Source organism: Crotalus tigris, unplaced genomic scaffold (genome assembly GCF_016545835.1).
Source record: "Crotalus tigris isolate CLP2741 ecotype Arizona unplaced genomic scaffold, ASM1654583v1 scf7180000017632.1879674, whole genome shotgun sequence".
NCBI classification, from domain to species: Eukaryota; Metazoa; Chordata; class Lepidosauria; order Squamata; family Viperidae; genus Crotalus; species Crotalus tigris.
The window spans coordinates 370,392-395,261 of record NW_024096526.1 but is presented as its reverse complement, the minus strand read 5'-3'; the positions used below and the strand labels follow the sequence as shown (position 1 = coordinate 395,261).

At 41.1% G+C, this 24,870-nt stretch overlaps 1 protein-coding gene across 2 annotated transcripts in view; it reads right to left on the bottom strand.

Moving 5' to 3' along the window:
• RASL10B (RAS like family 10 member B) overlaps nucleotides 1-17,458 on the bottom strand; it is a 45,748-nt gene extending 28,290 nt beyond the window's left edge. For both annotated transcript variants that reach the window (XR_005555680.1, XM_039334616.1), the window contains exons 1-2: nucleotides 17,073-17,458; nucleotides 4,259-4,630 (exon numbers count right to left, since the gene is read on the bottom strand). Coding sequence is in view for 1 of the 2 variants with exons in the window: in XM_039334616.1 (XP_039190550.1) it covers nucleotides 4,259-4,474 (216 nt within the window). In the remaining variant the exon portion in view is untranslated. The remainder of the gene's footprint in view (nucleotides 1-4,258; nucleotides 4,631-17,072) is intronic.
• Nucleotides 17,459-24,870: the final 7,412 nt, after the last annotated feature.

Genomic DNA, 24,870 nt, shown 5'->3' with positions numbered 1-24,870 from the left:
AATCACTTAAATATGAGCCAGCAGTGTGCTGCAGCTGCCAAAAGAGCCAACACAGTGCTGGGCTGCATTAAAAGAGGGATAGAATCAGGATCACTTGAAGTATTAATACCACTTTACAATGCCTTGGTAAGGCCACACTTGGAATACTGCATCTAGTTTTGGTCACCACGATGTAAAAAAGATGTTGAGACTCTAGAAAAAGTACAGAAAAGAGCAACAAAGATGATCAGGGGACTGGAGGCTAAAACATATAAGGAACGGTTGCTGGAATTGGGTATGTCTAGTTTAATGAAAAGAAGGACGAGGGGGGACATGATAGCAGTGTTCCAATATCTCAGGGGCTGCCACAAAGAAGAGGATGTCAAGCTATTTTCCAAGGCACCTGAAGGCAGGACAAGAAGCAACGGATGGAAACTAACCAAAGAGAGAAGCAACTTAGAACTAAGGAGAAACTTCCTGATATTTAGAACAATTAACCAGTGGAACAACCTGCCTCCAGAAGCGGTGAATGCTCCAACACTGGAAGTTTTTAAGAAGACACTGGACAGCCATTTGTCCGAAATGGTATAGAGTATCCTGCCTGAGCAGGGGGTTGGACTAGATGACCTCCAAGATCCCTTCCAACTTTATTATTATTATGACGGCTCACATGGTTAGGATGCTGGGTTGGAAGTTAGCAAGCCTGTGTTCAGGACCCATGTGCAATCATGGGGCAGGGTGTGTGTGTATTTTTTTTGTCATACCATGGAAGTAAAAAGCATTTTCTGGCAACAACGTCATAAATTTTGGTTGTGTGACTGTGGGACACCACAAATGACCATCAGTGCAGGACAAATACCAAGTTCCCAAAATGCCACATGACTGGGAAGGGCTGCAGATTTTGGAACTTCGAATCCAGGTTGAAAGTCCCTTTTATGGACTTATGAAATCTGCTGTAACTTCATAAGTCAAGGACCATCTGTATTTATAAAGCAGCAGATGATGGATGTAATTTGGAGTGCAGGTATAATCTTGAAAGAAAGGACACATTTATTCAAGTTTATTTTTTGTGTAAGTTAATTTAGATTTAATTTAATTAAGTTCCATTAAGTATCTGTTAAGTGATAGACCTCATGATTACTGATAGCACTAATATAAGATGACAAAGATTTCGAGACAGAGAACAATGACAATTAAAAACCCAGGGGTGTAGAAGGGAGCTTCTAAAATGTACATTTTAAACTGAATCAACCAATTAACAATTTTATGCAATTTGGCAAATATTTGGGCTAGTCAGAGATGCAAGGAGCTACTGTATATAAAAACCTTCTCGACTAAAAAAAAAAATCCAGTTATTCTTCCTCTTTGCATTTCATAGCACTAGGGTCTGAGATTTTTGAAACATGCCTACAAGCTTCCCTCTGAAAATGTGTTTATATATATAGTAAGAACCAATGCTTTTTTTGTTAAAAAAAAAAAGTGCCAGAACTCACACACGTCATACAACCCGCCTTGCCTACCCTACAAGGTTCCATCCAAAAAAGGTGCCGGAACTCCGTTCTGGGTGTTCTATAATAAAAAAAGCCCTGGTAAGAACTATAAATTTGTTTTGTATAGCCATGTTGAGATATCTCCATCTGTTGCACTTCTAATTATTGTAGTTTGATAAATGGCAGGCACAAAGGGACAAGGTTCTCATAAAAAAAATTGGGACAACATTTAATGAAGGGTGATGGCAGTGCTAGAGAACAGGTGCATCTTCTTAAAATTATAAAGGCAGGCAACTGCTAGACCATGAGACTAAAACTTAAAACACTGGCCATTGCACTGTGGACCCTTCAAGAGCATTCCACCTCTCTGAGCAGGTAGAATAAATGTTAAAATGCAATGGGAAATCTATATTGTTCCTTGTGGCTTCATGAGCTTGGCTTCATGTAACATGGTCAGTTTGTTTAATGTGCACAATACAATGAAATATCCAGTTCCCTCATCATGCAAAGCCACAATAAAACAATAAAGTTAGGTTAATCAAACTTAGTGTTTTATAATAATGAAGTTGCTGCTGGACTTAGTTAAGCCTGTTGCACACAACACTATAAATGATACTAAAAATGTACGAAAAGAGCCTTAGTATAATATACAGGGTTGCATGCACTTTTTCAAAGAACTAGAATCACTGAAACTATTGAATAAGCATACATAGGATTTTGCTAACAAGACTCAACTATAACTCATAAAGATGCTAAAATAGATTACTACAGGGATCGGTTTATATCCTCAAAGGATTTAATGAAACTTATCAATGTTGATTTTATTGGTTAAATTATGTGATTATGTGCCATCAAATCACTTTTAACTCCAAGCAACTCCACACAGATTTTCTCCATGACAATCTGCCCCTAACCCGGTCTCACAGATTTTCCAACTGTGCATTCAAAGACACTGTGACTTAGTCCATCCATCTTGCTGCTGCTCATCCTATTCCACCTGCCAGTTTTTCTTGAGAGATGATTAACCTAATATTTTCTATCAAATCCATTAAAAGTCCATCAGATTTGTCTATAATCTATAGAAGACCAAGTAGACATACAAAATAGAAGATTTATAAAAATTTATAGCTCAGGGTTGAACTGTGTAGTTCTTGGTGCTCCATGCGCTTGGTGGTTTTCTTACAGACATTTCATTACCCAACTAGGCAACATGATTAGTGCAAGGTTACTAGGTATCAGTGCAAGGTAATTAGGCTAACTGATGATGTTTCCTAGTGTGGTAATGAAACATCTGCAAGAAAACTACCAAGAGCACCAAAGTCCTCACAAAGTATGGCTGATTGAAAGAATGTTACTCAGGTACAGTTCCTAGCACCTATAGCCAGGTTTATCAGTGGTAAATGCTGTGAATATAAACCAGGATCATGTGGAGAGCCACAGATGCTCTATCTTTGATGTAAAGCAAAATATGCCAGCTAGAACTGGACACTCTGTTACCAATCCCAGATAAATGGGCTATGCTGGACAACGGTAGCTAAGAATATTGGTTTTGGATCTGGATGAGCCTCACTGAAATCCAGGCTTAATTGTGAACTTACTGCTTCTCTCCACCCTTTCCTACCTCTTCTGGATTGTAGAGAATGACCATAATGGCCTTTATTATACAGCTATCAACTGATGGATTATGTGCTATCAAGCTGATGTCAATTTTTAGCAAGAAACCTAGACAGATCCTCTCATACATGAGTACATTTTTATAAGGATTTACTTAATGGCTATGTTCAAATAACACACTTAACCACAGCATTCACACAATTTGCTAAACTTGGATAGTTTAAATATTGGATCAACCAAGATTGCTATTGAAATTGCAGGTATGATAACATCTGGAGAGCACTAGGACAGAGGACAGCTGAGTGGTCAAATATCTGTTTACTGTTTAGAACATCCTTAGTTATTCCCCAGTTTTTACAGTGAAAAGAATTGGGGAGTTTTTTGCTGCAGTTTTTCCTGCAATAGAAATTTTCTTCTTGTGAAAAGAAGCAATAGAATTATTTGCACCAATGGGTCTTACTCTGTGGCCTGGTCTTCACAAAATACTAAACTGAACCATTAGAGGGATTAGTGCATTGTGAAAAATTATAAAAGAGTCTATGATCCAGTTGTTAGATTTAGATGTTAGAATTAACCCAGAACAGGCACAGCATAGATCATATGCAGGGTTAAAGCAACCGCACTCAATCAGTTGTAAAAAACTAACCGATTATCCACTTCAGCTTGAGTTTATCCGCCTTAATTTTCCAATTAAAAAAACCCAAAGAAACCCAAAGAATTAATGCAAATATAGAAATCTAATATGTTCCTCACATGAATGTCGCCACTGGACAAAGAGAAGATATGTTCTCTTGAAACCAAGGATTCCAAATTGACTGAACTGTTTTAGAACTCAATCTGCTTAAACAGGCCCTATTTATTTTCTTAGCATACATAGCCAAGGGTATGTTCTAAGAGGGGGTGTAAGAGTGGATGGAGAATTTTCCTCCCCCAGCAGCATATATACCCCATGAACTACTCACTCTAATATTTTCTCCATGGAAATGTAGGGTATCGCCACAGATATTTCAATCTACTTCTGGAAGACTGGGCATAGTCTTCTTCTGGACTCTCCACTTACAGGAGCAGCCACCTGGAAGACCTCGGATGCTGACACTGACACATCATTCAAAGCAACCTATAGCTGGCAGTGAGAGTATTCTTTTTGAAGTCTGACAGGTGGGATGTACACCTACCTGCAGGGTATTTACAGGGAAAGAGCCGATGGGTGGGAAGTCCATGATCTGTAGGTCGTGAACATGGCCATTCATGACCACGGCAGGTAGGTAGACACGGCGGGCCTTGGTGGGGACACAGACCTCGCTGAACTCGTTGTACAGGAACTGGTGGACAATGGCACTCTTCCCGACCCCTTGAGCACCCAGCACGGCAATCTTGAAAGTTGTCACCATGCCTCCCGGCCACAACCCCCGTGCACAACGTGGTGATCAGCTCCTTGGCGCAGTCCGCTGCCTTTGCACTGCCAGGAAGGCCCCTGGGCTGCATATTCTTGCAGCTGTGGATTCAGCCACAGTCAGCAACCATTTCCTCACTGACTCGGCCTGTCACTGGAAGAGCAAAAGAAATCTCGTCAACCTAGAGAAACTAAGAGAAGTCCTTCTAGAGCAGAGCAAGGGTCCCTTCAGCCCAGTTTCATTACAGCCAATCAGATACCTACACACAAAATACGAAGGCAGCATTTCTTCCCTATCATTTCCCCCAGCAATTGCACTCTAGTGGGAGATCAGTGATGGCGAACCTTTTAGAGATCGAGTGCCCCCAAACCGCCCATCCACCCCATCCCCGCTCCGCCCTGCCCACTGGACCACCCACCATCTCCACGGCCTGCCGCAGATCACCCAGGCAGCCCAGCAGCACCATGGTGGCCATGCCCTCTGCCCATGCCCCGCAGCATCATCTGCATGCGATGGGGTGCAAGGGCGGAGTCTTGTCCCCACTGCCCGGCTACCATGTCCTTGGCTGCGCTGCTTCATATGGGCTGCGCCCAGGGGCAACTCTCCTCCGGGGGGCTGCTGGTGAGGAGGGGACCATGGGAAGAGGCGGGACTGAAGCAACAATGTGTGTGCCCACAGAGAGGGCACCGAGTGCCACCTCTGGCACCCGTGCCATAGGTTCGCCACCACTGTGCTAGATTATCCCTAGTTACGGAGGTTTCAAATTTCTTTGGAACTATTAACTAATAATGGATATCTTTTTCTCCTTGAGTTTGTTAAACCCTTTAATACTAATACTTCAGTGTCAGAAGCAGCTTCTGTGATGAAAGGATTTGCTGATGATAACAGTATAGCCTGGGGGATACCCAGTTGGGGGGTCCTTTCATGTCTCCGTGAAGTTGCCCACTGAAATGGTACCCATTTATCTACTCATGGTCACTGCTTTTGAACCTCTAGGTTGAGCTGGAGCATGTGACAGGAGCTCACCCCACCCTCCAACAGAAATGGGTCTCAAATGTGAGCCTGCCGATTGCCCACCCAGTGTTCTAAACTCGTGAACTACCACACTCCTTCGTTAAACTTTTAAGATGAAAATTCACACCACACGATGCCATAGACTTGATGTTTATCCTACATGAATATTTTCAAGCTGCCCACAAATAGCAGCATATCAGGTGTTAAAAGAAATAAACAGAACATGATTCTGTATTCCTCCTTCCCGATAAACTCAAAAGTCCTTAGTCATTTCAGATGTCTATATGGTTTTTCTATTGCATGACACTATGGATACCTAACCATGGTTTATGGAATAAAATTCCATTTGATTAGATTTGCACAACATATCAATCCTTATCCATGCCTGACAGATCCTTGTGGCTGCATTCACACAACATGTTAATTCATATACTGTACAGATAGATCATGTGGTTTAGCACAAGAGTGGGCAACTGGAGCCTCTGTCCAAAACAGCCCTTGATTTCTGCTTTTGTAATGTCAGAAACTTGATGATAATTAATGAAAAGTGGCAGCAGATTTCCTGGCGAGTTTGAATTCGGACACAGAAGGAAACTGTAGTGTATGCCCTAAAATAGCTGTAACATAGTTAAGAAATAACCCCCTTAAGATCGCAATGCCCATCTGCAAGATTCAAACATTTTGCCTTTTGTAGCCTTCACTCCCCCACAAAGTTACGGGCAGCCTTTGGTTGCTACTAAAATATTGACTATTCCTGTTTCCTTCATAATATATGAACATTGTATTGATTCTGATTTGCTATTTTACTTGATGTTTTAATCCAGTTGTGTAAGCCAATTACACTTAGTTTCCAAGTTATGACCATAATGGAGCCTGTCCATCATGGTCATAACTCGTGATGGTTGTAAATCAGGTCACCCATATGATGACCTGAATTTATGATTTTTTTTGTGGCAGTCATTAAGCAAATGCCTTTGCCATTAAGCAGACCCATGGTTCACTATGCAGCAGTTTTGCCAAAAAAAACAGAAATGCCAGTTTTCAGCAAAATTATCATAAAACTTGGTCACATGATGGCAGGACATTGTAAACGGCTATAAATGTGGCCCAGCAGTCACATGACTACAAGGGAAGGTGACCATCAGAACTTCAAATCTGGGTCATAATTACCCCCAGGGAGGTCTGTTGTAACTATGAACAATCACTAAGTGACCCATCGTAAGTCAAGGACTACCTGTAAAGTCATTTTGTCATAGAAATGACATATAATTTGATAAATAAGCAAATATGTTCAAGAAAGGAAACATGCTCTAGTCTATTGCATTCAGCCTGAGCAATAGTTGGGGTGTTTACCTTAGAAAAAAAAAAGATTGGAGTCAGTCTCTCCCCATTTTTCCCTTAGAAAAATTCCGTACCTTTGAAAAACAAAAACCAGGTACAAATCACACCAGGGGAAGAAATTTTTCCCTTGCTCTTCCTCCTTTATATTTAGCACTGGTTGATATTTCTTCAATAAATACAAGTCAAGATGAAGTTAATTAAACTGTTATGTCGTTGCTGTGTCTGTCTAATGTAATTTACTAATGTAATGTACTAATCATTCCAATATAATTAAGCCACGCGGTGTGTTATTTGAGGAAGCCTCTAGAACAGTGCCTCTCAGTCTTGGCAGCTTGAAGATGCGTGGACTTCAACTCCCAGAATTCCCAGAATTCCCCAGACAGCATTCTCCCCATCATTCCAGCATAAATTTAGCATTCTTAATTCCTCAGCATTCAGACACAACATAAAGGTAGCCTCGATTTACAACAGTTTGCTTAGTGACTGTTTGGAGTTACAGTGGCAATGAAAAAAGTGACTTATAATCATTTTTCACATTTATGACCATTGCAGCGTCCTCAGTCACATGATCAAAATTTGGATGCTTGGCAACTGACTTATATTCGTGATGGTTGCAGTGTCATTTGATCCCCTTTTGTGACCTTCTGACAAAATCAATGGGGAAGCTGGATTCACTTAACAACTGTGTTACTAACTTAACAACTACAGTGATTCACTTAACAAATGTGGCAAGAAAGGTCATAGAATGGGGCAATCATCTCACTGAACAATTATCTCACTTAGCAACATAAATTTGGGGCTCAATTGTAGTCATAAGTTGATGACCACCGTACCTATACTTTTTTTTTTCATTTGTGACCCTCCCTCCCTTTACCCAACTCATGGCCATGCAGTGAATTGTACAAAATAAATAAATAATTGAAGTTCCCCTACTATACTGCCTGTTTGTTGTACATTAGCCTTTCCCTACATGATGCCCACCTGACAAGCTGGAAAGGAATTCCCAGAATTCCCTAGCAGTCTATTTCTTGGCAATGAACTCTGAGAGTTGCAGTCTCTGTGTATCTGTTTGGAAAATTGCTCGTCTGCATAGAGAAAAGACAAAAGTCAGCTGAGATGGTAGAGAACATCCTCACTCTAATTGTTTTCTGGTAAATGGCACATGGTGGTTTGTTGTGGCTATCATGAAAGCCATTTTGTCAGCATGCTATAGTCGATCTTCAATATTTCACACTGACTCCAAAAGTAGGAGAAATTCAGTTATCCCCAACTTCTGGTGACTTCCAGGTTTGTAGCCTTTACTGAAAGAAAAATCAGAAATGGCCTACCCTACAGGGTGAAAAACTTGGGAATTCCTGAATCCTTGTTCTCTGTGTCATCAAACCTTCTTTGTGGTAGCGCCTTGCCAGAGGAATGCTCTTTCACGTGAGGTTTAATCAAAACTTATTTCAAAAGGAAACATACTTTCCACAAGATCCATATTCCATACATATCTCTTGCTGCATTCACACAAAGTACTTGAAGCTGGTTACTAAATTAACCATTTTTCTGGATTCATAAAATACAAGAAATCATAAACCATGCAGATAGACTGAATTCATACATACTAAGCTATGAGAAAAACCATGATTAACACTAACCAACCTGCCTAGTTTAGTTTGTTGTGTAAGTGTATCAATTTCATCATTGTACACTACCTTATGCTCTCAAAAAAATAATCATCACTCATCTATTTTCTTCTTTCACCTTTCTCAATGAATCTGAAAATCAAAGGGTTGCAAGTAAAAACTTTAGTTTTGCTCAACACAGAACTATTCTTCTTCTTCCCTTCCCACAACTATTAGACAAGTGAGTAGTGTTCCAAAATGTTTGACATTCTGCTCTTTGGCAGCACCTAAGCAAAAATCAGTTACACAGATTAAATATCTTCTTTTGCATCCTGAATGACCAGTGCCTTATTTCATTTTTCTTTTTCTGTACTCAACAACCCCAATACTGTCTCCCAAAGGTTTGCTTTTTAATTTTTAATCCCACTTCTTATCCTTTTCTTTTGTTTTTACAGAAAAGGGAAGAGTAATAAATAGCACTTTTTAGTATTGTTTAGTCCAGTGGTTCTCAACCTTTTTAATGCTGTGACCCCCAACCGGTCATCAGTCGAGGACTACTCAACCGGTCGTAAGTCGAGGACTACTCAACTGGTGCAGCACCGTTTGCAGAATGGGACTTTTGGCGGGCTCAGCAGGGCAGAGACAGCCTGGACAATTCCTATTGGCTTTTGAAAGCCAATAGAATTAGACTCTATTCAAGAGAGTCTCTTCTATTGGCTTTCAAAAGCCAATAGAATAAAAGGGAGTAGCACAGCTAAGGAAAAGGGGGAAAAAATGGCGGACTGCGTTGTTTGGCGACCCCCGTGAAATGGTCGTTGGACCCCAAATGGGGTCCTGACCCACAGGTTGAGAACCACTGGTTTAGTCTAATTTTAATAGAAAAACTGCATCATAGAACAGAATTTTATGCATTTCCATTTATCTCCATGTATTTTAGCCTATAAATCCCACAATTCCCTGTGGTTGAATTGTGCTGGCTAGATCTGACTAGAATTGAAATCCAAAATATTTGGGTGGCATCAGGAAAAATTGTGGAAGGGCAATTTCCAGCCTGTCCTGCTCACCAGAGCACCACAGACACAGAAGTGATCATGTAGACTGCTGAGTTCCATCACCTGGTCAGTGCAGGAATTCATATTAAAGCATCCTCAACAAATGCCTTTCCATGGAAATTGGACTCCTCTGATTACTGGGCTATTAGTTCCATTACTGCACTGCTCTTATGAATTCATAAGGATGATGTTAAAAAAAAAAAAGTCCTGACTTTTTTCTGCAAATGCCTCTTTATATTTCCTCTCATTGAGGATGGCCTCTTATTTCTATACTCTAACCATCCCCAAGTATAGAATAGTCTTTTTCCTAGCCCATTTCAATGTCTTGCCCTCAGCACTACTCGACAGGCGATTCAAGAGGCTCCCGTTTAGTGAGAGATTACCGTATATGCCGGCATACAAGGAGACCCGGCGTATAAGACGACCCCCGTCTTTGTCGCCAAGCCGCATTCCTAGAACGTCGTCTTATACGCCGGAAACTACCAGTATTTCCGGCGTATAAGACGACTCGGCGTATAAGACGACCCCTGTCTTTGGCACCGATTTTAGCGCTTCCGGAAGTCGCCTTATACGCCGGCATATATGGTATGCCCCTGTGATAGGGCTGAAGTTGAAACTGTGGAGCATGTCTTATTATACTGCCCTATATATAATACAGCCAGAATTAAACTATTGCCTCTCCTTGGAATTGATCCCTCTGGTTCTAATGTTAGTAATTTGGTTTTATATTGTCTAGGGGATGGCTCCTCCTATATTACTTCTCAGGTTTCTAAATTTCTTTTAAGAGCTGTAACTATTAGAGGAGAACGTTGTAGTTCCCCTTAGCCAAGGCTTCTGGTGTTATTGTTTGTGATTATATTTTTCTTGTGTTTTCTTTTGTTGCACTTGTATTTTGGTCTGTGACCGCAAAATAAAAATTATTATTATTATTATTATATTTCCTCTCAGTCCACAAGAGGATTTTTTTTTAAAAAAAAATCGAGATGGAAGAACCCAGGCCCTTTTCTATACAAGCACAACATGCATCACACACATAAAGGGGGACAGGATTTCAATTACATTGTCATGGCTGCCATCTTGATATTTTAAACAGCCCCCCCTCATGCACCAGTTTGGTCTAGTCGAGTTAAGGTACCAGTTCTAGTCTTTCCTTAGGCATTTAACTGGATGACCTTGGGCCAGTCACTCTCTTTAGCCTAACCCACCTCACAGGATTGTTGTTGTAGGGAAAATAGGAGGAGGAAGGTGTCTTCACTGCCTTGAGTTATGTACAAAAATAATAAAGGCAGGATAAAAAATAAATCAATAAATAATTCAACAATAAAGCTCTTGATTTCAACCATCTTTTCTCAGGCCAAAAAACTGTTCTTTCCATTTCTCCTCTCGGGACAATTTTCAGTTGCCCCACCAGCTACTCTACCCTTCTTCATCTGTGTCCTAGTATGACTCAAAGAATTGGACCAATACTTAAAATAGGGCTTGATGAAAAAAAAATCACATTTCCAACTATTATCATTCTTAATTTTCTGAAAGAGATCATACATAATGCCATAACGGACAAGCAAACGGAGTCATTTTATGGAACTTTGCTTTTATATATGATAACTGCAGCAAATATTTTATATGCTCAAAGGTGGTAGGATTTACAAATATCTACAATGGGAAGAATGGAGAGTGAAGTCTGTGGAATTGACAGTCTTGATGAAAGAAAATACTTTGACAAATTTTATTTCTACTTGGAAACCAATTTTGGATTTTTTGCAAGAAACTGAAAGAAATGAAAAGTTGTTTGGGGGATTTGATGATTAGAATTATATGGCATTATGGAAACAATGTAGGCAAATGTTAATCTCAGAGACATTTTTTTACTTATATCTGTACCAAAAAAAATTGGAAGTCATTGTTTTTCCATTTTTCTTCTTTTTTGCACTTTCACTTTTATCTTTTCTGAGCTTTTTTTGTATCAAATCTTTTTTATGTTTATCTTTAAAACTTTGTTTTTTGAAAATCAATAAAGTTATATAACAAGAAAATGATTTTTAACTAAGGATTGTTTTGTTTAAATTTGATCTCAATTTTTAACTAAACCAGTAAAGTAGTTTGTAATAGATTGTGTCATCTTTCTGAGCAGAAATACTGAACACAGATATTTACAACTTCACGCCTCATCTAAAGATTTCAAACACATCTCCTAATGCTAAATTGTATTTTCCCCCCCACACCTTTTATATGTCATTATTATACTGTTTTGAACACTGTCACACTGTTGATATACTGTGAGACTTTTTAAAAATAAAAACAACAGACAAAGCAGAAGAGCCTTCAAATAGGAGATTGATATTGCTTCTAGTAAAGGAAAATGAGAGGTCCTATGGATTTGAAGGTAGAAACTGCCTTCTCTCTTCCCAGCTAGAGTGACCAAGTATGGAAGGACAGTCCTTTACTAGAAGGGATATTAATCAACTCAGCAAAATGCTGAGAATAAGAACAAAGCCTTGTTAAAGAAATAAAATGAGGTTCATGGGGGCATGTGATAGAGTGGTCAAATGGAAGGCCTGTTCTACCAGCAGCCAACCTGGTGCCTTCAGGAAGCCTACAAGGAGGGTCAGAACACAGCAACCCTTCCTTGATGCTTTCCCTTAGCAACTGATATTCAGGAATTACCTGCCCCTGTAAATGCATCAACCTTAGATCCCCCTCAGTCCCTATTAGAACATAGAATCATAGGGCTGAAAGGGACCATGGAGGTTTTCTAGTCCAACCCCCTGTTCAAGGCAGGAGAGCTTATATCATCACAAGGGTGCAACGATTTTTCTGACGCGGGGAAGAGATTTACAGTTGAGCCACTTTTATTAAAGCCACTTTTCTACTTAATATAGCTCAATATTTTTGTCATGTTTTTTTCATTTCCATCCTGCCCTTCCTAAATAGTTCAGGTTAGTTTACATTAATTTTTAAACCATTTAAAAACAAAGGCAAATAGAATAAAATTTGTGTAAACACCATATTAAAAGGACTAAAGATGACAAAATCCAGACAAAACAATGGGTGCCTGTGGGGCTCTTGAAGGCATCTAAAGAAGACAGACATTTGCTATCTATCAGGCATGTCTTTTACAAACCAGGGACTGAGAAGTCCTCATCCCAAATTGATGGGATGACCTGGTCATACCTGAAGAATTTCTTTTGGCAATGTTCCCGTGCATGAGGATCATGTAAACTAGAGCATTTTCTTAGGTAAGCTACGCCTAAGCTCCTAGGGTTTTAAAAGTAATAACTAGCACTTTATTTTTTGCCCTCAAATCTCTGGAAAGCCAAGGTAATAGCTGAAGAACAGGAAATATAATGTAGCTTCCCCAAGTTGCACTAAAAATCTGCAGTGTGTATGGCAAGTTTAAGATGAGTGGACTTCTACTTCCAGAATTCCACAGCCAGGGGAATTCTAGGAGTCAAAATCTACATATTTTAAAGTCACCAAGATTGAGAAATGCTGGTCTAGATACTTCCTCTTGAAGTTGATTAGCCATTATCTTTCCTAGAACCTTTCCCTGTTCAGATATATATAAAACTGTTGTTTCCTTTAAACAAGGAAATATCCTGCTCTCTCTCAGTGATGCATTACTGTTCTCTTCTAAGTTAATTCTCACTACTCCTTACACAATGATGTCACCCTTATTAGGCATGGATCTAAAGAATGAATGGCAAGCTAGTCCACCCCAAGGAATACCATATGCTCATAAATCATATGTTGAAAATAATCCAATGTATGAGAATCATTGGACCCTCTCTTAGCTGACTCTGCAAAAATACTTGTCAACCCATGTGCAAAATATTTTATCAGAAAACAGCTAATTTGAAAATCACAGCAAGACGTTGTTTCTGGGAGCCAAGGAGCTTGAATAAAACTGCTAATTTTCTAGCAAGATTCTGCTAGAAACAAATTTGCTGATCAATACGTACATAATAAACTTGGAAGTTCCAGGGCTGCATGTAGCCTCCTCCTACAGTTGATGTTTGTCCCTCAAGTCTCCTCTAATCATAACTGCTGACAATTGGAGCAGCTCCCACCCCCTCCAAATTGTTAAACAAAGGGTCACCTATACTTGCAACATGGCTTCCAAATTAATAGAATGTGGAGACATTATAGAACCTAGACAAAAAAAAAATAGAGAATTTTTTCCTTTCCATCAGGCCAACCAGGGATATATTATTGAAATTGTACTTTGTTTAAACACTACTGTTCATTCTTTTTCCCCCCTTTTTTTGTGGTGAGATCCTGAAGTTGCAGTCTGCACATCATGAGAAATCTTTATTGCAGGAATGCAGAGTTTTTCCCAATTCTTCCAAAAATCATGGCTCAGAAGAACATAAATATTTTTGTTTCATTCCCTTTTAGGTTTAATTTTAATTTTGCAGAGTTAGTATCACCTTAGAGTTATGTTTTACATGCTCCTACATCAGGGGCAGGCAACCTTGGCTCTTTTATGACTCATGGACTTCAACTCCCAGCATTCCTGAACCAGCCATGCTGACTCAGGAATGCTGGGAGTTGAAGTCCATGAGTCATAAAAGAGCCAAGGTTGCCTACCCTTGTCCTACATATTAAAGGTATCTTGGGGGCCAAGGAATTTGGAGGCTGCATATGGCTCTAGGACTTCAGATGATACAAATCTGTTTTATGCTACAAATAAGATATAAATGCTCTTGCTTTATCATCTATATTGTTGTTTCTCAACCTTGGCAACTTTAAGATGTATAGACTTCAACTCCCTGAATGCTCTAGCCAGAATTGTCGAACCAGAATGCCCCACCTAGGCTGGCTGAGGACTTCTGGGAGTTGAAGTCCAAACTTCTTAAAGTTGCCAAGGTTGAGAAATACTAAGCCAGTGGTTCTCAACCTTTTTAATGCCGTGACCCCCAACCGGTCATAAGTCGAGGACTACTCAACCGGTCGTAAGTCGAGGACTACTCAAACTCACCGTTTGCAGAATGTGACTTTTGGCGGGCTCAGCAGGGCAGAGACAGCCTGGACAATTCCTATTGGCTTTTGAAAGCCAATAGAATTAGACTCTATTCAAGAGAGTCTATTTTATTGGCTTTCAAAAGCCAGTAGAATAAAAGGGAGTAGCACAGCTAAGGAAAAGGGGAAAAAATGGCGGACTGCATTGTTTGGCGACCCCCCGTGAAATGGTCGTTCGACCCCAAATGGGGTCCCAATCCACAGGTTGAGAACCATTGCACTAAGCTATATCTTGGGAGATTTTTTTTTCTTACATGGCTAAAATGCTCTAATAAAAAAAAATCTGTCCCTTTCCATGCTCTGGGATATCTTATCTGGTTGGTGGGTGTTGTTGTTTTTTTTTTTAAAGAAAACTGAGCAGAATTAGATCTCATTAGCAATGGACAGGACACCACCAGGAAATACAAGGCTGTAGGCCAGACCTGGAACTTGACAAAATATCCTGGAGGAAGGCAAGGGCACCACTTTTAAACAGCTGCCAGGAAAACCTATCCAACAAATTGCCAAGAGTTGAGTTTGACTATAAAGATTCGTAACTTTTTTCTACTATGTTAAAATTGTAACTAGGTAACAAATAAAGGTACCTAAAGGCTATCCCCAAACTTTTTTTGGTGGAGGGGAGCTGCACATGGCTTCCAAAATTTTAGGTTGCGCATATCTGCTCTAAAGAATACTCTTTCCTCCTACCAGAAACATCTTGAGTGTTTTTTCATAGGAAAACAGTACTGTATTCCAGTCCCCTTTCTCTGCCCTGCAAAAGGCCACATGTCTCAAATGCCAGAAACATGTTTAATATTCGGAGAAAGTGTATCCCCCATTTATGTCCTGTCTTTGGAGTTCAGAAGCACTCTGCTTTGCAGCACAGTTCTAGCTAAAACAGATTGACCTTACTGTGGGACCTTACTGTGGGACGTGTGAAATAGCCAAAGTTTTTCACAGTTTGTCTTAGCATGGCAGGAACGTGACATCTGTGGGAAGCGTATGCCAGGATCACAAGGCAAGCACATGCTGAGCAGCCGAGAGCAATGACACATTCATGCACCCAAGAAGCAGATGTGCTCCCACAAATGGAGATAGCAACATCCATCAGCTGAGCCGAGGCAGCTGTATTATATGCTAGTAGCGTGCACAAGCTGTAAATGTGGATGTTAAACTGGAGCACATGGTCATTATGGATTCATGAAGTTGGACTGTTGCACCGTAGAATTTTGCTTCAAAATGTGCATTTCCATTTTGTCTTAGAAATATCTTTTCCCTCCCAAAAGGACTGGGGAACTGGAATTGAAAGGTCTGGAAATGGATTTATATAGAAGACTAATTCATCTATCTGACCCAGGCCATAAACCAGAGAGCAAGCACCTCCTAATAACTCCAGTAACTGAGTTAAGCTGCATGCAGTTGAAAATCTTCCCAAGCATACCTAATGGGATGTTACAATGGTGCCAAATTAACATTTCCACTGCCTGATCTTTGCCCCACAGCCAAATGTTCAACCATTCTCAAAAAGGTGCATGAGAAAATGAGGAGGGGAAGGGATTAGGAAGAAACTTATATAAACACACAAGAGGCGCTTGTGGGATGCACATCCAGAAGGAAGGACCTATTGGGTGTAACTGAAAGTGCCCACTAGTATCTTTGGAAGGAATTTAGCCACAGTACCTGTGGTGTGAAAAATCAGGGGAAGCAAGCGAGCCTAGTGCAGTATTTCTGAATCTCAAAAACTTTTAAGATGTGTGGACTTCAACCTGTCTGGCTGGGGAATTCTGGGGGCTGAAGTCCACACATCTTAAAGTTCCTGAGATTGAAAAACATTGGCCTAGTAGTGCAAGAAACTGCTCCATTCCCACCAGCAGTCCTGAGTCTGCAGCCAAGCATTTTTCTAAAGATCCTTAAGGTATGTTTCCCCCCTTGCTTGATTTAATGTACCCTCTTTCTATAGTGACCTGCTGAAAGCTGAATTCCTCCTCGGTTGGCCCAAGCCCGTCCCCTACCCTCTCTCTGGCTTCAGCATCTCCTTGATGGCAAAGTATGCTTTTTTTAACACTACAGCAGAAGCCACGATTCTGCCCTCCCTCCCCCCTCCCAAAAAACCACACCATTTTGGGAGATTTGGAAGGGAGAAGCAGTAGCAGAAGAAAATGACAGTGAGAGTTTCCTTCTGGTGGCATTTCGAGTCACTGTCACGGGATCGTCCACTGCCTTCCTTTCCCCCCCTCCTGCCACCAGGCGACTCAATCAGCAATTGCTGAGCCTCATCCCTGGCTTCTCTAGGGGGAATCAGCTCTTCCCCACCATCCCCGTGGATGCTGGTGCTGTTAGGAAGAGTCCACGGGACCCCTGCCGCCCACCCCAAACCTCATTCTTCCAGGGGTGCAATTGTAACTTGGCCCTTTCACTGGCAACATCCAGTGAACATCCCCCTTCACCTACAGCAGGTACCTGGGACACCTGAGCTGCTCCCTCTCTCCTTGCACATCCATCAGCCTGACTGTTGTAAGGGGGAAAGGTCCCCTTCCTTCTCAACATCTTTTCTCTCCTCCCGCCACCCGGGACATCCCTTACCTTGCAGTGATGAGCACGCCAAGGACACTCTTCCCCCAATCTGCAATGTCTTTGGTGGCGGATACTAAATCCTTGAAATCCGTGGGGGGGCCGGCTGGCTGTAGAGAAGGGGAAATATTCCATTCAGTAGTCCCACCCTGATCTTGGAAGAAGGGGGAGGCTGGGGGAGACAACTGCGATCGCGGACGCGGGGGGGGGGGGAAGAAGCCTACGGCTACTTGTAGGCAAGAGAGCAGAAGACACTTGGTGTGGAGGCAGATCGACTGCTTCTGCAATTCAAGGGACGGCTTTCTCCCGTCGTTTCGGGGTATAAAAATATAAATGAAATGTCCTCGGTTCCTTGGGTAATGCAGAGAAGTGTTCCCGGGAAGAGCGTCGTGTGTGTGTGTGCGTGTGCGTGTAAGGAAGGAAAGGGGGGGGGTAGGAAATCTCTTGCTACTGACTGCTGGAGATCCACTGGGTCACAAAGCCTGACGTGTTCTAGCCAACTTTGAAAGAGAGGAAGCAACGGAACCGCGCCGGGAGTTTGGAGAAATCCTTAGGAGGCAGTAACGTATCACGCGGATTCGGATGGGCACGGCCTCTCTTGACCCAATTGCCAGAGACTTCGTCGTTTCCTCGTTAGATTTAAATCCTGCCTTTTCTCAAGGGGTTCCAGGTAGCTTCCCTAACGACGTTTACCTTATCTCCACAACAACCTTGAGAGGTAGGTTGGACCAAGAGAGTTTGTCTTCGTGATACTTGCGCAATCCCTTGCCTGCTACGCCACATTGGCTCTACATAGCCTCATGTAGTCTCACTGCTAGCTCGTGAGAAAGGATAATGTAGGTGATGAGAAAGGATATGGGCGTCAGAAGGGATATTCCTGGGATTTCTGCTACACTGGGGAATTGAAAACAGTGCTGAGTTTAGGGGTTAAAAAATGGTCTCTCTTTTTAAAGGCAACTGGCTGCATAGGAATGAGAATGCCATAGCAGACTAGCAGCATCTATGCAAATGATAAAACATGACTTGCTTACTTACCTGTGGTTGGCTAATTAAATCACAACTGATGTAGAGAATCATGGAAATGGAAGGGACACATCTGTTACACCCCTCTGTTATGTCCAAGAAAACCAATTAAATAATCTATGAGAGATGACTGACAAGCCTGTACTTAAAAATCTCCAGAGAAGAAGAACCCTTCCTTTCAGTTGGTAAGGTACTTTACTGTTGTATAGATTTTACAATAAGGAAGTTTTCCCTTATATTAAGTGAACTACAGGTAACTGTAGGTTGTACACATTGTTTCTGATCCTATTTCTTTTCCTGTTTCTGACCACCTTTCCCAAGCATTTTATTTACTTGAATAGCTCATCCTAAGTTCCTTCAGTCACGAATGAAGGTGAATATATGTGTTCCAGGATAATGTTGCAGGATCCAATCTGGGTTTGTCATGGGGACCAGAGGTTTAGTCTTCCAAGCTTTTGGATTTGTGCTGGAGCCCATTCTCAGGGAACTTCTCTCTAGTAGAGTGTGTGCTTTGGGCTATCCTGTGGGTGGTGTTTATATGGTCCCTGTTGTGTGTGGTTTTTTTAGTTGTTTAGCATGAGTCCGAAAGCTGGGAAGATTAAATCTCTGGTCCTGGTGACTGACCCAGATTGGATCCTTCAGCCAATCCTTACAGGAAATACCTTTAAGTCCCTGTGTCATATTTATCACTGCCCTCAGTATTCTTCTGGAAACGAGGATCCCAGAATTATACATATAGGTAGACCTTTACTTACAACCATAATTGGGACCAGAATTTATGTTGCTAAGCAAGGCAGATGTTATGTGAGTTAAACACAATTCTATGACCTTTTTTGCTACGATTAAGTGAGTCACTGCAGTTAACTAGTTCCAGCTTCCCCCATTGACTTTGCTTGTGAGAAGCCAGTTGGGAAGGTTGCAACAGTAGTCATATGACACTGGAATGCTGGAACCATCGTAAATTCATGCTGGCTGCCAAGTAGCCAAATTTTGATCATGTGACTGTAGGGATTCTGCAGTGTGGATAAGTACGTAAGCCACCTTTTTCAGAGTCAAACTTTGAATGAATATAAATTGAGGATTACCTGTAGTACTCTTGTTATAGTGTCATCAAACTGCAACATAGATAGGAATAAGGACTTTGTACTTCTGATGCAGTGTCTCTTAACCTTGGCAACTTTAAGATGTGTGGTCTTCAATTTCATGCTGGCTGGGAAATTCTGGAAGTTGAAGTCTATCTTCAACTTGCCATATTTAAAAAACAGTGCAATAAAGCTAGCATGGACATCCAAAATGGTGCCTGTGGTTCTGCAGGAAGATCTCTTCTGGCTTCCTAAAGATCTTCAATAATGAGGCAGAAGCAAGAAGCTAAGTCCAAAGCCAACCTGATCCCATTTCCATCCAGCAGCTTTTTTATTTTGAGCCACCCAGGAATCTTTCCCTTCAAATTATGACACCCAATAGGAAACTGCTCAGTGTTTCTTGTAATCAGAAATATAAGAAACTCTTCCCTCCTTAGGGATGAGAAACTTGTAGCCTTCCAGTTATGCCAGAACTATAGTTTGTATCCTTGTTGGTAAAGAATGCTGGGAATTGCAGATCAACTGAACTGGAGGATCATGATTTCCCAGTCCTTGAGATTTTTCATCCCTCAGTCCAAATTTGTCTTTTTATGTGTTTAGCAGAACAGTAGCATATGTTTGGAGTAGCCTCAAATGATTAAACAAATGCAAACCATGCCTGAAATGAGCCTCAGTGCATCCCATTTTTAATCAAAATCTGCACTGTTAATTTCACACGGCGATGCTGAATTCAAACAATATTTAGTATAAGAAGGCATTTTTCTCTTTGTTGTTCACCTTCATCTCTTCAGATGTCTAAGGAATTTTAGATTGGCTGTATTGGCGCATTACATTTAACTCACATACTGAATTAAAACATTTTCTGGATCATGCAATACATACTGTATATATGGCCATAAATAATCAAATGGACTTGGATTATATGATTACTGAATCAAGCATGTATAAAAATAAATAAGGTTAATGAGAACCCCAGTTAATGTGTCTTAAGTCTTTCATTAATCTGGTTAAATGCACTTGGTGTACATACATGTAGTCTTTGACTTACAACCACAGTTATTAAGTGAATCACTGCAGTTGTTAAATGAATCTGGCTTTCCCATTGACTTTGCTTGTCAGAAGCTGCCTGGGAAGGTCATAAATAGTAACCACATGACTCTAGGACACTGCACTTTGGTTGCCAAGTGCCCAAATTTTGAGCACGTAACCTTGGGGATGCTGCAATAGTTGTAAATGCGCAGATTGGTGTAACTCATTTTTTTCAGTGCCATTGTAATGGTTGCTAAATGAATAGTTGTAAGGAATACCTATAGCCCTAGTACGTTTTCTTGAATTGGCAAGGAGTGTCTCCATTATTATACATTAATCACATGATATACTGTAGACAAACTATAGATTATGGCATTCATGGCCCTAGAACCGACATGGGTGTCTGAGCAGTTGTTTCTTTAATTAGATTCTAGTTTGTCTATTGAAGACCACCCCAATACAGCATTCTGAAGCCCATCTCATATGGGTCTGTGAAAGAAGAAGTTGGAAATTAACAATAATTGTCTCCGGCTTTTGTGATTCCAGCAGACATTGTTCCTTCCCAAAACCAGTATGTCTCTGCTGACATCCAGGATTCGGGTACAACACCATAAACTTACTGCAAGTAGCTTCCTTCATTTGAAGGACTGCCCATCAGTCCACCAGTGTTGCAGATGTGATATACATTCACCTGGTTGCTTTGTTCCAGGTTAGCATCATTTTTAATCTTGGGATGGCCAAAGATTATGCAAACCAGATACAGCTTCCCAGTGTGGTCCGAAGTATGTCCGTCAATAAAAAGTTTCAGACAAATTTTCATCTAGGGTTGAGTGCTCATGGATCTCAGCACTTTTTTGTAGATCCATTTATATCCACCTAAACTGCACTATTAACATTCAACATAAAAATGCCCCAAAATGATGTTTTGTGGTATCTTCCCCAAAACACTCTGATACTCTTAAAAAGGCTAGGATGCATTTAAGTCAGATTCAACTCCTATGACATGAGGATGCAGTTTTCCAAGCTACAATATAGCCATTTTTATTTGTTTCTTTTGCTTGTATGCTGCCCTTCTCACCTAGGTATCTTGCTTGCCATTGCTTTCTCTCAGGATATTTTAGTCTCCAGCTACATACTTATCAGTCCTGAGGCTCCTTAGCTGAATCCTAAGTTAGCCGGGTGCTACTGCACCGAGAGGGACCCTTTAGCATTCCCCTCTCTCACCATGTTTATATGCCACTGTATATATAACAGTACTGCACATATTGTAGAACCACTGGATATAACAGTAGGTGGATTACAACAAAGAAATCCACAGAGCTCTCAGAAATGGAAAAGTGGTGTTCAGGTGTGATTGAAAATTCCTATCTGCCTATCATGGCAGAATAGTCAAAAACACGATATTGCTGGAAGAACACTTTGATTCCCACAATGGATGAATGGCTGCAAAAGTTGATGGAGTTAGCAGAGATGGTTGAATTGACTGCTTTGATTAAAGAAAAAAAACACAGTTTTGTTTCTACTTGGAAACTGCTTCTGGACTTTGTGCTTGAGGTGGAAAAAAAGTGAAACTTTGATTTTGGGTTTTACCGATAAGATAGGTTTGTTGTTATAGAAATGGCTACTTTATATTAATATGTAAAAATAAAAAATTGAGGTTTGATGCTATTATCTTTTTCTACTGCACTAAAGGGAGTCCAAAGTCAACACCTTTTCTTTCTTTCTTTTGCCCTACACTTTCCCCTTCCCTCCCCCCTTACTTTCCCACTATTTTCTTTTGGGTTTTTTTGTGTATTTTATATTATAAACTAATAAAAAATAAAACTATAAAAAAGACCAGATGTTGAATAAAATGTCAACCGTTTGTCTAGAAACATAATGTTGTTGTTGTTTTTTAAAAAAGGGAGCTGAGTCAGGAAAAAAGCAAGCCATTTGTAGACTATCACATTGTATATATGCGTGTATGTGTATGCCTCCGTGAGTGGGAGAGAGAGAGAGAGATTTCTCCCCGCCCCTCACACAGTTTTCCCACTGGAACCATAAAGGGAAAAAAAGTCTAATTCTTCAGCAAAGTGACGGCATAGATACAGCTGCTGATTTGAAGTCAACAGCACAAGACAGTAAACCAGAAGGCTGGGATCACAAGATGATCTGAGACAAGGAAGGGAGAGATGTCAGGTTCTTGAATGAAAGCCTTTAGGGGAGCCAGATAAGGATGTGGGAAATCACAAAGCGACTGTTGGAAGCCAGGCACTTCGACTGTATTGCACAAAGCTGGAAAGCAGAGACAGTGCCACAGGAAATCCTTTGTAGCAACAGCTGCTGCTTACATTTTTCTTTCTTCCGGTGAGATCTTCCACCTACCAGGGCAGGAGGTGACAGAAGCCTGGGGCATCTGACAGGCCATTTCCAAAGTATGTGTCACATAAAATCAGAGGCAATACTTCAGGGTGTCGATAGGACCTAGTCACAGAGACACCACCTTGTTGGCCTTGCCTTTCTTTTAAAGTATTTGTTGGTTGTTGAACAACCAAAACATCAAGACAAACTAAAAATACAGAATTAAAAACAAGAAAATGAACTGGAAACAATGCCAACAACAACAACACTGGGAATGAATTTGTGCACATATGTAAACTTCAGCAAAAGGGTTTAAACCTTCAGAGTCTAGAGCTTTACCATGAATGTTTGTGTAGAAGAAAATTAAGACTTGGTTAACATAGCCAAGAAATGGTGAGTGGATCTGAATAAATGTCTCTTTAATTATAGGTTTCTTAGACATAATACAGATGTTCCTGTTCCAGGGTATAGGGGTTTATCATGTTGATTTTTGTTGTGGCCACAATTTAAGTGTGTTAAGTCTATCCAAAGCTCTGTCGCTTTTTGTCCAAATTTGGCAGGAAATTGTACTGGGTCCCTGGCTTAAGCACGAGGTTGGATTAGACAACCTTTAAGATCCCTTCCAACTCTGTTATTCTATAATTCTGTAATTGTACTACTGGTGCATTTTGTGAGTAAGGGAGGAGGACAGCAGTAGTACAGTGCAGGTAAAGGATATTGGGGACTGCCAAATAAGAGGTACCAATTTATCCTCTGCCAGGATATTCCCTTACCTCTTTTTTTTATAATTTGTTTCAAAAAATGATTGTATAGTATTTCACCACTTCTCTCTGGTCTATACATATGCTGGATTTTTACCATAAACTTAGCCATCGTGGGCCAAGTTGGGGAAGTTAGGGAATCCTGATGCAATAGAGCAGGGGTGTCAAACTCAATTTCATTGAGGACCGCATCAGCATTGCGGTTGCCCTCGGGCCGGGTGAGTGTGGCCAGCTGGGTGCGGCCTACTGGGTAGGCATGGATGGAGTGGGTGTGACCTACTGGGTGGGCATAGGCAGCTCTACATCGTTCGCGTCAAGAATGCCTGTGGAGGCCTGGGCAAGAATGAGACAGATCTGAGGGTCTATGGCAGAAGGGGGTGGACCGGGGCAAGCGCCAAGGCTTGGTCCATTTCTTCATTCCTCACAAAGGGTGACACTTCCCCAGCATGCACCCAGGGGGCAGGGCCGATGCGGCCGGGGCTGGTTCCTCGCTGTTTCTAGACGGCCTTGTGGAGCTAAGACTGAATGCGTTTCAGCATAGATGGTCATCACAAAATTGTACATTGGCTCCCGGCCGGCCTGGGCCAAGGCAGTGGGAGCCGTTCTCTCACTGTTTCCAGGATGGCTTCGCAGGCCACATGAAACCACTTTGCGGGCCGCATCTGGCCCCCGGGCCTTGTGTTTGACATGTCTGCAATAGAGGTAGTCCTTGATTTATGACTACAATTGAGCCCAACATTTCTGTTGTTAAGTAAGACATTTGTTGAATTTTGTCCCATTTTATGACCTTTCTTGCCACAGTTGTTAAGTGAATCACTGCAGTCAATAAGTTAGTGACATGGTTGTTAAGTGAATCTTGCTTCCCCATTGACTTTGCTTGTCAGAAGGTTGCAAAAGGAGATCACATGATCTTGGGAAGACAGCAACAATCATAAATATGAACCAATGGCCAAGCATCTGAATTTTGATCACGTGAACATGGGGATGACGCAAAGGTTGTAAATGTGAAAAATGGTCATAAGTCACGTTTTTCATTGCCGTGATAACTTTGAATGGTCACTAAATGAACTGTTGCAAGTTGAGGACTAGGAGGTGTCAAGGACCTCGAATTTAATTGGAATTTAAATCCCTGCAAAAAAAAAAAAATGTTGCTGTTTCTAATTGGCTGATTTGACTCATTCTTAATTCCAATTCCACTGTTGTCTCTACATATGATGGCATTTTGCCTGAAAGAACAAGTCCCAGGTTTTGGAGGAGGATGAGGTGGAGGTCCTCCTGGTGCAGGTACCACTCAAACAGGTCAAAACTGTGGTTAGACATGCTGAATTTTGGCTAACATGCCCATTGTGGAACTCAGGGAATCAGTATGTCCTTTCCACATTGAGTCTTGCCCTTTCCATCTCATGGTTAGTTGGGCTCAGCTCTCAGAATTCCCAGTTGGCTTTCAAATACAAAGCTGTTTTGCTTGCTCCAAACTGCCCTTTTGGATGCAGGAAACTCATTCACATTACAGGTTTAAACCATTTTTGTTATTCCATATCCGCAAGGGGAAAAAACAAACAGAAAACTCATTCG